This window comes from Felis catus, chromosome X, assembly GCF_018350175.1.
Source record: "Felis catus isolate Fca126 chromosome X, F.catus_Fca126_mat1.0, whole genome shotgun sequence".
Lineage (NCBI taxonomy): Eukaryota > Metazoa > Chordata > Mammalia > Carnivora > Felidae > Felis > Felis catus.
This window is the reverse complement of record NC_058386.1, coordinates 88,384,038-88,397,028: the sequence shown is the minus strand read 5'-3', so window position 1 is coordinate 88,397,028 and position 12,991 is coordinate 88,384,038. Positions and strand designations below refer to the sequence as shown.

General features: G+C 36.8%; 1 protein-coding gene across 7 annotated transcripts in view; it reads right to left on the bottom strand.

Moving 5' to 3' along the window:
• Window positions 1-12,991, bottom strand: part of COL4A5 (collagen type IV alpha 5 chain) — a 237,559-nt gene that overhangs the window by 77,655 nt on the left and 146,913 nt on the right. For all 7 annotated transcript variants that reach the window (XM_023249437.2, XM_023249436.2, XM_023249434.2 and 4 more), the window contains 8 exons: window positions 10,502-10,675; window positions 10,117-10,200; window positions 6,082-6,174; window positions 4,401-4,471; window positions 3,911-4,102; window positions 3,040-3,208; window positions 494-586; window positions 297-401 (listed from right to left, as the gene is read on the bottom strand). In XM_023249437.2, coding sequence (XP_023105205.2) covers window positions 297-401; window positions 494-586; window positions 3,040-3,208; window positions 3,911-4,102; window positions 4,401-4,471; window positions 6,082-6,174; window positions 10,117-10,200; window positions 10,502-10,675 — 981 coding nt within the window. The remainder of the gene's footprint in view (window positions 1-296; window positions 402-493; window positions 587-3,039; window positions 3,209-3,910; window positions 4,103-4,400; window positions 4,472-6,081; window positions 6,175-10,116; window positions 10,201-10,501; window positions 10,676-12,991) is intronic.

Genomic DNA, 12,991 nt, shown 5'->3' with positions numbered 1-12,991 from the left:
GAACTTTTCTAGCCCTGAAAATACAATGGTGAACATAAAAGACAATAATTCTGTAATTTTTAAAGCTTATATATAATTTTTGTATATATATGATTTAGATATTTTCTTGTCTATACTGTTTTAGATAAAGACAATAAAATTATAGTGCATACCTGCTGTGACTTTTCATTTACATTACTTATGGTACATAGAAAAGAGGTACAATTAATATATTTTACTTGTTGAGGAAATTATATCAAAGAATAATGTAATACTGACCAGTTAAAATAGCCTGCCTGCTGCCCAGTCCTACATACCTTTGGGACCAGGTGGTCCAGGAAGCCCAATTCCAGGGATACCTGGTTCTCCTTTGCTACCGGGTATTCCTGGCAAGCCTGGCTGGCCGGGAAGTCCAGGGTCACCTATGGAGAAATAGCAGTTTTTTGCAAGGGATACTTTCAGAGAAAGAAGCCAGTAAGTGTTAAAGACATGACCAAATAAATTCCTCACATACCTGGAAGACCTACTTCACCATCTCTTCCTGGGTTACCAGGCAGACCAGGCTTCCCGGGTTGGGTTATGGTCTGACCTGGATCACCTTTAGGACCTAAGAACAAGAGGGAATCAATGTGAATGAGAAGTGTTCACTTGACTAAAGGTCTCCTTTCATTAAAAACAAAAAAAAGAGAAGTATTTATAATCTTTTTAAAATGCACAGTAACAAAAACCCACAAGAAAAATAACCACATATCATATATTCAAGGAATATACCAAACACAAGTATAAAATTTCTAAAAGAAAAAGTAGATGACAGCTTTAAGAGTTTCCAGGATTGAAGACAGCATCTATAAAAATATTTTTAAATGTAGGTTGAAAGATCCTAACAAATTTGAACTGCAGTAAACAAGAAATATGCTTTTTGACTAATTAATGGTACATTAAAGTTTTATGTGTGCAAAGTCCAAATACACTTACTTCTCATTAATTAAAATAATGACTTGAAATAGTCTCAGGACAACGATGGATTTCTACAACATGACATAAAAAGCACTAACCATGAGAGAAAAAATTGATACATCTGACTACATTCAAATTGACTTCTGTTGATATAGGACACCATACAGAGAGTGAAAATGGCAAGCCACAGAGAGCAAAAATTTTGCAGAACAGATAACAAACAACTAATACACAGAATACATATATTTGAAAAACCCTAGGGGCACCTGGGTGGCTCAATTGGTTAAGTGTCCAACTTTGGTTCAGGTCCTGATCTCACGGCTTGTGAGTTCGAGCCCCATGTCGGGCTCTGTGCTGACAGCTCACAGCCTGGAGCCTGCTACAGATTCTGTGTCTACCTCTCTACCGCCCCCACTCCAGCTCGTGCTCTTTGTCTCTCAAAATTAAAAAAAAAAATCAAAAAAAAGCTAAATCAGTAAGAAAGAGAAACAATCCAGTAGAAAAAAATGGTAAAAAAAAAAAATACTTGAATAGGAATTTCACAAATGGATATTGAAACAGTCAATAAGCATATGAAAAGGTCCTAAACTTTAATGTAAACAGAGAAATGTAAAATGAAACTGTCACGAGATATATCAAACTCAGTAGACTGAAAAAATGCAAAAAGTCTAACAATAGAACATATTTATGAGAATGCAGAAGAGTAAGAAATCTCCAATACTGCTGGTGAAATTGGTACAATTGCTTTGGACATAGTTTAGAATTATCTAGTAGAGCTGAAGACGGATTTAGTCTATGCCTTGAGATTGCTCATCTTAAAGAAATACCCTAACCCAGGGATTGGCAAAATTTTTCTGGTAAGGGCCAGCTAGTGGGCCATACGATCTCAGTAGCAACTACTTAACTCTGCAAAATGTTGAGTCTATGGTAGTAATACAAAAGCAACCACAGATAATAGTGAATGTGTGCATATGTGCTCAAATAAAAGTCTCATTAATGACAAGCAATGGGCCAGATTTGAACCATGTGCTGTAGTTTACTGACTCTAGCCTCAGAGAAGTACATGCACATGTTTACCAGAATGAATATACATATATGTATGTATACACACACACACACACACACACACACACACACACACAAGGATGTACACAGAAGCATTATTCATTGTAGGCCAGAAGTATAAATAATCCAAATGTTCATCAACAACAGAATGGATAAATCAACTGTCACACACACACACACACACACACACACACACACACACACAATGGGATACTATACAGCAATGAAAATTAATGTTTTACAGCTATACACAAAGTTAATATAAAGAATACTTACCCTAGGATTCCATTATTAAGAAGTTCAAAAAGAAGCATAATTAAAGTACTTTGTTTAGGGATCCATATCTAGGTGATAAAACTAGGGGGCAAATGGAAGAAAACTGTGCAAAAGTCAGGACGCTGGTTACCTTAGGAGAAATGCAAGGGGATTATGATCAGGAAAGGACAGAGAGAGAAGGATGGACATTTCTAGGATGATGACAATGTTCTGTTTTTTGACATGTGTGGTAGGTACACATGTAATTCCATTATAATTATTTGTTAAACTTTATGTACCATGTATTTAAAAACAACAAACAACAACAATAACAATGAAGACTGTCAGAGGAAATTTAAAGAGGAAACCTCCTCCTCTTTAGAAAACACACACACAATGTGCTCCCTTGCTAAGGAGCTCTGAAAAACCCAAATATAAATGGCCAGGGAAATACATCTCTCATGAAAGGAAGCCAAGAGTGGCCAAAAGATAATACATTTCTGCTTTAAAAATTTTTTTAAATGTTTATTTATTTTGAGTGACAGAGAGAGACAGAGCATGAGCAGGGGAGGGGCAGAGAGAGAGAGGGATACACAGAATCTGAAGCAGGCTCCGGGCTCTTAGCTGTCAGCACAGAGGCTGACACAGAGCTCAAACCCACAAACTGAGAGAGGAGGACCTGAGCTAAAGTTGGATGCTTAATTGACTGAGCCACCCAGGCACCCCAATACATTTCTGCTTTTAAGCACCAAATTAAAAATGAAACAACGATAGTAAACTCACCTGGTATTCCTGGCTGGCCTGGATTTCCTGCCACACCTTGTATGCCTTTTTCACCTACTGGGCCTGGAGGGCCAAAACCCACAGGGCCCATAGGCCCCCTATTCCCTGGGAGACCTGGCAAGCCTGGATTCCCAGGGGGGCCTCTTTCACCCTTAAAAGCAATTCCACCCTGAAAAGGGAAAAATTTAATAAAGAAACATACAGATATAGGTTGGTATGTTGGTATTACTGAATACAACTGGAGAAATGATACAGCCATAAATAGTTCTTAAAAGCTGTACAAGTGTGTGTTATTATGGGATGGTATGTATGATCATTCCACTTACTCATTAATTCCTTCAACAAATATATTTTTTTTAACCCATACTATGTATCAGGGGCTGGTGATACAGCAAAGAACAAAAATAGACAAAAATCTTTGCCTTCATAAAGCTTACAGTCTAGTAATAAGTCAAGAAGTTTATAGTGTAGCTAACACATGGCCATCTACTCACAGTAATCTCTAAGCTTACTATATATAAAACCAAATTCGACTTCTGTTCTCAGATCCAAATAAACCTAGACAAAGATTTGTAGTATAAGAGAAGGGGAACCTCCCATTGACCCATAGGCATCCTAACCTCCTGCCCACCTATTTGTAGCCAATATTACTCAATATAGTAATGGATTAAGAAGAAGGAATTTATAAAACAATTGAGAGAAAAGAGTGGTAAAGAAACACTACATAGTCAATAACAATGTACCATTACTATATATAGTCACACTCTTTTAAGCACTAACTGGGTGTTCATCTTAGCACCAGGACCATCCTAGGAAACAACCCTAAATAACATTTTGGCATCACAGAACTAAGACTATCAAACCAACTCACAGGTTCTCCTTTGGGGCCAGGAAGCCCTGGTAGTCCATCCTGTCCAGGGGTACCGGGTAAACCAGGAAGCCCGGGGGCTCCAGGGGAACCCAACTCTCCTTTGTCACCCTTCATTCCTGGAAAAGTGAGGATGTCACCAGGTTCACCTTTAGATCCAGGAAAGCCTGGAGGACCTGGAACTCCCGGTATGCCCTAAGGGAAGAAAAAAGAAAGAAGGAGAAAAGAAGAAGAGAAAAAAATCAGTTTCTTTTTTTCTAACACTTTTCTGTCTCCAGTTCATCACACCAACCCACCCAGTAACATTTAGTGTATACACAGCTATGAACAAAGTGAGGCATGTGAGTCAGGGAGACTCAAGGAATAAAAAACAACACAAATTAATAGAAACACTAAATGTCTTTTATTATATACATCCAAAAGTGAAAAACAAAGTGTAACTGGATTTCTTCCACTTTTTTTGTTGTTGTGCCATGATATACTCAAAACTTACTGTTAATCCTTTGGGACCGGTTGGACCAGCATGTCCTTTTTCTCCCTTCTGTCCAGGGAAACCAAGAGATCCTAATACACACACACACACACACACACACAATAATGTGAAATTTGACCCTGATCCCCCTGAAAAAGCTCATATAAAAATCAGCAAATCAAATTTTAAAATAAGAACCCCATTCAATTGCATTTAACAAGTCACAGTTTAATTTTCCTATGCTATCCTCTTAAAATGGGCAAATCGGGGGCACCTGGGTGGCTCAGTCAGTTGAGCTTCTGACTTCGGCTCAGGTCATATCTCATGGTTTGTGGGTTTGAGCCCCATATCTGGCTTTGCGGTGACAGGGTGAAGCCTGCTTCGGATTCTCTGTCTCCCTCTCTGCCCCTCCCCCATTTGTATGCACGCTCTCTCTCTTTCTCTCTCAAAAATAAATAAATATTAAAAATGAGCAAATCATCCTTTCTTTTACGTGAATCTAATTTTTCATGTTACATACGATATTGTATCCTTAGGTATTTCCAACTACAAAGCTTCTCAGAGCTCACAGCTACCAATTGCTAATTGGTTACAGGAGTAACCATCCTGTAACCATCTTATTGCTAAGGGGAGAAAGAGATAAGGACACAGTCTGCATATCTTTCTTTGTTCTGATGTAAACCATTTCCCCAGTTCCTTTTGAGTCCTTCATTTGGTTCATCATTACATAAAATTTGGATTAAGAGAAACATTTGGTGCTCAAAGACTAGAGGAAATACTACTAAAGCAGTGTTCCCCAAATGGGTCTCTAGATCAGCTGTATCAGGATCCCTTAGGTACTGTTTAGAAATGCTAATTCTTGGTCCACCACCCCAGATCCACTGAATCAGAAACTTTGGGTGTGGGACCCAGCAATCTGGTTTTAACAAGCCCTCCAGGTGATTCTGATGTCCTCCCAAGTTTGAAAAACACTAGACTAGAGGTACAAGCCTAGATTATTAACTTCCAGTGGCAGCTATAAGACCTGCTCAAAATCTATTTCCAAGTGCTAAATAAATTGTTTTCTTTGGCAGACATACTAGACAGAAAGGTAAGAGATCTGGCATCTACTCTCAGCCCTTACACAAACATAAAGTGTAATTTCAAGAAAGTATAGTATTGGGATATCCCAAGAGACAGTTGAATGAGAGTTGTTGGTCTGATGGATATCAAATATAATTTTGATTGGAAACAGGGAAGGAAGAGTTATATATAGAAAGAGGAATATTGGCAGTTGGTTGCCAAACTACCGCAGAAGCCCCATCCCTTAATGACAACATGTGATCCATCCGTGAAGACTAGAAGCTATGCCACTGGAAACTATACTCAGGGGCCAGGCATTATGAACTTTTTCCCCAGCTTTTTGGAAGAGAGAAGTCTGACTCTGTATGAGCTATTTTCCTCACCATATGGAAAACAGGGAAGATATTTTTCTTGGAATAATATTGTCAAAATGCTTTAATAAAAGATATTGGTGGCTTCAGATATTAGAAACAAGAGAATAATCTACTTCACAGCAGATAGAGGCATTTCATATTCAATTATTTGTGGATATGAGTGAGTTGCTATCAATTGAGAAACTGGCATCATTATAAAACTATGAGCTCACTAAAATCTAGCCAAGTAATATTTTTAAAAGGTTGTCCTGAGGCAGAATGTTTACCTGGAGGACCTGGAAGACCTGGCAGACCAGGTTGACCTGGAGGCCCTGAAATACCAGTTCCAATACAGTTGAAGCAGGTATCACCTTTGTCACCTAGAGGAAGCATAATGAAAAACAAATTTTACTCAAAGGGATACATCTACCTTCTTTGATAGGTTCTAAAGAAGTTTGTACCAAGGGACAACATTGCTACCCAACAGTGTAGTTTAGAGAAGCTTATATCTAGAATCAATTCATTTGGTAAATATTTGCTAAGTGCCTATTATTTGCTGAATACGTTCTAGGTGTCTGTGATATACTGGTAAACAAAACAGAACAAAACAGGCAAAACAAACAAACAAAAAAACAGACAAAAATTCATGCCTTCATGGTGCTCACATTCTACCAGTAGAAAGGGATAATAAACAATGAAGGTAATAAATTATTAACACATATACATATATATCAAAACATGTTATGTTTATAGAAAAAAATACACCTGGGTAAATGCGATTGGACATGGTAGGGATGGGTGGAAGGTTGCAATTTTAATTGGGTGGTCAAACAAGAAGATGATATATAATAAAAAGCTTAAAGGATCTGGCATGTGCCTAATGAATGCAGAGCACTCCAGGGAGAAAGAATAGCCATGTTTGGCATGTAAAAGAAATACTCAGAAGACCAGAATGCTGGAGTACAGCGAAGAAGGGGAAGCAGGTCAGACAATTTACAGATTATAATGAGTGGATATTATAAAATGTCACATAGGCCCCCATAAAGACTGGTTTTTACTGTGAGTGAAATAAAAGTCTAGTAGAAAAATTTAAACAGAAAAGCAAGATGGTATGACTCAAGTTTTAAAATGATGTCTGTCTCTGGCTGCTATATTAAGAATAGAAACAAAGTGCAGTGATGAAAATAGGGCAACTATTTAAGTGGCTACTGCTGCAATAATCTAGGAGACATGACAGCTCATCCTAGAGTGATAGCAATGAAGATGATGAGAATTGGCTAGATTCTGGGTATATCTGAAAGTAGAGCCAATTTGATTTTCTCATGAAACATATATGGAATACAAAAAAGAAGAGAATCAGAGATGACTCCAAGGTTTTTAGCCCAAGCAAAAAGTGTGGCCTGAATTTAAAAAACGGAAGATGTGAGTGCTAAAATTATGGGGGAGGAGGTAGCAGAGATGAGGACTTTAACTTGATCAAGATATCTGGTTCAAAATGTTGAATAAACAGTTGCATGTACTAATTTAGAGGAAAAGACTTATATCTGGACAGGAGACAAATCTGAAAGCCACTGGCAAATAGGTGGTATTTAAAATCATGAGACTGAGTTCAAATACAGAAGAGGAAATAGGACTAAAATACTGAGGGCATTCCAAAATTAAAAGTTGGGTAGATAAATTTAAAATACATATGGAAATGCAAAGTAAGCCAAGACTTACCATAAAGCTACAATAATTTAAGCTAGCAGTGGTGCAAAGAGAAACAAATAGAACAGTGAACCAAATAGAGAGGTCACAAACAGACTCATACGTATAGTGTCATAAAATTTATAACACAAGTGCTAATGCATTTGAGTGGAGAAATGATGGCCTTTTGTATTACAGTACTGAATCAACTGGATATCTACATGGGGAAAAATAAACTCTGATGCCAGCTTCAAACTATACACAAAAATTACTTGAAGACAGATCGAAGATCAAAATGTAAAAGTCAAAATGATAAAGCTTCTAGGAAAAAAACACACAACAGAAGTGGATGCTTATGTCCTACAAAATATATGTATAAGAATGTTCATAGCAGCTTTATTCCTGATAGCCCTAGACCAAATATCATCAGGTTCTTGGGATAAGCAAAGATTTCTAAAACAGAACATAAACAACACTAACCAAAAAAGAGGATACTAATGATTGGATTTCTTTTTTTTTAATAACTTCTACTAAAAAAAAAACGAGTAAAAAAGCAAGTCACAACATGGGGAAGATAGTTGTGATACATACATTCAACAACCCAATTAAAAATAGGAAAAAGACAGGCGTTTTATAGAAAGAATATACAAACTATAAGAAAAGAGGCTCAGCATCAGTAAGTCATCAGGGAACCTGAAACTAAAACCACTCTGGAAAAATGGTTTGGTGACATCTATGGGGAAAAAAACCCTGCACCTACCCAAAAACCCAGCAATTCCATTCCCAGGTATATACACAACAGAAGTGGATGCTTATGTCCTACAAAATATATGTATAAGAATGGTCATAGCAGCTTTATTCCTGATAGCCCTAGACCAAATGTCCATTAACAGTAGAATAAATATTTAGATATTTTCATACAATCAATACCAAAGAGCAGTAAAAAGTATTGCTACAAACAAAAATATAGGTATATCCTACAGATAGAATATTGAGCAAAAGAACCAGACACAAAAGAGCCCATGCTATATGATTCCATTTATACAAAGTTCAAGATTAGGCAAACTGATGTGTGATATAGGATAAAAGAGTGGTTACCTTTGGGAGTGTTGACTAGGGGGCACAAGAGTCCTGGAAAAGTTCTATATTTTGATTTAAAAAAAATTTTTTTTAATGTTTATTTATTTTTGAGACAGCAAGAGACAGAGCATGAATGGGGGAGGGTCAGAGAGAGAAGGAGACACAGAATCTGCAACAGGCTCCAGGCTCTGAGCTGTCAGCACAGAGCCTGATGCGGGGCTTGAACTCACGGACCGTGAGATCATGACCTGAGCCGAAGTTGGACGCTTAATCGACCGAGCCACCCAGGCACCCCTATCTTTTGACTTAGATGGTAGTTATATGGGAGATTATATAGATACATTTACAGAAAGATATATATATATATATATATATATATATATATATATATATTTCTATCTCTGTCTCTACATCTAATATATATTATTAATATTCCAAGAAGGTATGAAGAATGAAGAAACTCAGGACATGTAATATACTGAAAACCAAGTGAGGAGAGTATTTAAAAATGGTGGGGAAAAAAGACTGAGATTTGACATCTGGATTAACAGGGTACAGACTGCTGGTGACTTTGACAAAAACAGCATCTATGGAGTAGTGGATTAGGGGAGCAAAATCTTGACTGAAGTATGCTTAAAAGAAAATGAGAGAAAAGCATCCACAGAGAGCGAATAGAAAATTCTGAAGGAGTTTTGTTGCAAATGGGAGCAGAGGAATAGAGCAGTATCTGGCAGGGGAAGTAGGATTATGATAAGTTATTTTTTAGATAAGTGAAAAGAAAGGTGTATTTGTGTGCTGCTGAGAATGATCCAGTAAAAGGGAAAAACTGATGATGTGGGAGAGGCAGGAATTTCTAGAATGAAATCCTTGCGAAAACAAGAGGGAATGGAATCTATTGTACAAATAGAAGAACTGGCTTTAGATAGGAGCAGTAACAGTAATTAATAGGCAGGAAGGCAGAATATACGTGCACAGATGCAAGTAATGTGGTGGGTAAATGTGGTAGTAGTAATCTGTGAGAATTCTCTTACTGCTTCAATTGGTCAATGAAAGAGGAAGCAAGGTCAGAACACTAAAATGAGAATGAAGAGGAAGTGTTAAAAATTTGAAGAGAGAAGAGAAGGTGTAGGCTCGGAAGATGTGGTAATTTGGAATTACCAAAACTAGGTTTTTGTTCCAAGTTAGTACAATGAAGTGAGAGGAGGGCAATGGAGGCCAAGGTTTATGCATGGGATTGTTTACAATGATGGATCATGTAATTTTACCTAGGTGAAGAGGGAAGAAAGGACATGAAAAGGTTGAGGGATAGTCAAAGTTGGGAGGTATCAGTGAGGCTGAAGTGATATTGGAGTCAGGTTATTATAGGTAGTGAGCTAGCCAGGAGATAGTGGTCAGGAAATGGGACTCATGAGATCAAGATTACAGAGGTGTGCACTATTGGTAATGAGATGGTCTTGGGGTAAGACCCTGGGAATGAGTAGCTGAGGTAGAGTGGAGGATACAGAGGATTTTGCTGATGATCTGAAAGAATGAAGAAATGACTATTGGGATCAAACCTTTCATTCCTTGTTCTCCTTGGAGTCCTCTATCACCTGGAGATCCTGGAGGGCCTGGAGGGCCTGCTTCACATATATCATCACCTGAGATAAGATAAAGGATAACAAGCTACTTGTTGTGAAATATTCAGAAGGCTAAACAAAAAGAAAGCCTGATAGGCTAAAAAAAAATATTTTCAGTTACTTCTCCGCGGTAATGCAAGGACCTATAAGCAAAAGGAAGATATAATACTGGTAATGATTTGAAGAGAAAATTTAAACATCAAAGAATCACCAAAAATCAAAAGTAGAGGCAGCAGTAGCATAATGCCAACCTTCAGCTGGATTCACTTACAAATGAAAACAAAACAAAAACAAAAGAATTTAGGAGAAAAGTATATCTTACTAGGAGGGATTTGAGGACCAGGAGGGCCAGGAGGCCCTGGAAGTCCAGGAGCCCCAGGCTGTCCATCAAGTCCAGGAGATCCAGGAATAGAAAGTCCAGGTGGACCTTCATCACCTTTCTGGCCCCTTTCTCCAGGAAAGCCAGGGGGGCCAGGAGGACCCATAACTGCAGTCCCTAAGATAAAAAACAATTAAAGTGATAAAATGATCTTATTTTGGAGATATTACTTCAGTTCTCAATGAGACATAAGTAATGATAAGATCTTCCTTTAATGTATAATGCAGTTATGTTGTTTTTTCGATGAGAATCAATATCTGAAGAAAGCATGAAAAGATTTTTTTAATGTTTATTTACTTATTTTTGAGAGAGAGAGAGAGGCAGAGAGGGAGGGAGACAGAATCCCAAGCAGGCTCTGCACTGTCAGTGTAGAGCCCAATGTTGGGGTAGAACCCACAAGCCATGAGATCACGACCTGAGCCGAAACAAAGAGTCAGATGCTTAACCGACTGAGCCACCCAGGCGCCCCACATGAAAAGTTTTAAATAATGTAAGTACCAGTTTGAAAGTAAGAAAGAATAATTTAGTGTAGCTTTACTACTTTTGGAAATGTACTAATAACCCTCTACCCACTCTTTGATGCTATGATCTTTTACTCTAAGAAATACTAGAAAACCATTAGCAAGAGAAAAAGAGGCATCTCAGAGTTCTCATGTATACATGGCTTTATTTCTGGACATTCTTCTGTTGCAATGTCTATTCCTGCACCACAAACATATTTTTACAATAATGAAAGTAATTGTCATAATTATAAATAATTTGAAAACTTTTTTCAAAACGGGTAAGAAAAATATGCCCATCTTTGTCCTTTTTAAACACCATCCTAGAACACTTGGGTGGCTCTGTCGGGTAAGTGTCAGACTTACGACAGAGAGAGGGAGCCTGACTCGGGTCTCACGGACCATGAAATCATGACCTGAACTGAAGTCAGAGGCTTAACCGGCTGAGCCACCCAGGTACCCCAGTGTTTAACTGTTTAAATGAATTAACTCTCTCTCTGCTCCTCCCCTACTCGAGCCTCTGTCTCTCTCTGAAAAATAAACATTAAAAAAAAATCTTTATTAGACTTATAAATTTATCTTCTAAATGCAGTTTAGAATCAACTTGTCAGTTTCATTTTTTAAAAAACAGTGGAAGTTTGAATGAGATTAATTTGAATTTAAAGACTAAATTTTGGAGAATCACCTGTTTATAATATTGAGTTCTTATATTAAGAAATTAAGTATAGCTCTCCATTTATTTATTAATTTTATATGATTTACTAATATTTTACAGAATTCTGAAAAAAAGGCATACACATCTTCTGTTGAGTTTATTCATGGGTTAATTTGATTAGTACTGTGAATTTTATTGCTATTACTATTGTCAACTGGATTTTTTTCCTCTTACATTTTCAACTTTTCATTGGTGAAGAGGAAGACAAATTATTTAAGTATGCAACTAGCATATCTTCCCACCTTGCAAACATTCTAAATTCTGGTAATTTGACATTTGATTCTTTTAGGCTTTTGGGTAGATTATAATAGGGTTTGTAAATAACTAAAATTGTGGGTTTTGTTCCATCTTCACACCAGACTTGTAGTGAATTGGCTGGGTACTCCAGTGTAAGGATAAACAGTATAGGCGACTCTGAGTATGTGTATCTTATTTTTGACTTGAGTGAGAATGTTCCTGATGTTTCACCACAAAAATATGACATTTCCTGTACAGTCCTGTGCTTCCTGTATGAAGCAGATAGCTTCATCAAGTTCCCTTTTAAACTTCTTTAATAACTTCTTTACCCTTTAAAAATGAATGGGTACTGAATTTTATTGACTGCTTTCTTTGCAAATATTGCCTATTCTCTTTTAATCTGTCAGTGTAGTCAATAATAGAAATGTTGAGCCATCCTTGCAATCTTAATATACTTCTGAATTGATCTGCTAATATTATTTATTATTGTTGCTTCTATGTTCATAAATGAAACTGAATTATATTTATTACTAGTGTTATCTCCCTGGTCGCTTGGCATCAATGCTTTTAAATTAAAGGTCTTTTTTAAAAAATATGTTCTGAAAAAGCTTGTAAAATATCAGAATTTCCCACCCAACAACTTAGTAGAATTCATTCACAAAGCTGTATAACCACTCATAAAACCAGTGCCTTTTTGTGGAAATTTTAACATTTCCAAATCTTCCATGGTAATTAATATACTTAGTTTTTTTTTTTTTTTTACTTTCTCAGGAAAACTTTAGCAATTTATGTTTTTTGTTTCCTGAGGAATGCGTATTTCATTTAGAATTTCCAATATATTGATATAGTTTTACAGTTTTCTTATAATTTAAAAAAATTAATTGTATTTATGGTAATAATCTTTTCTTTACTGATTTTATTCGTGCCTTCACTTGCTTTTCTCTTGATCACAGCTTATTCTTGTTTTTACCTTTATCAAGT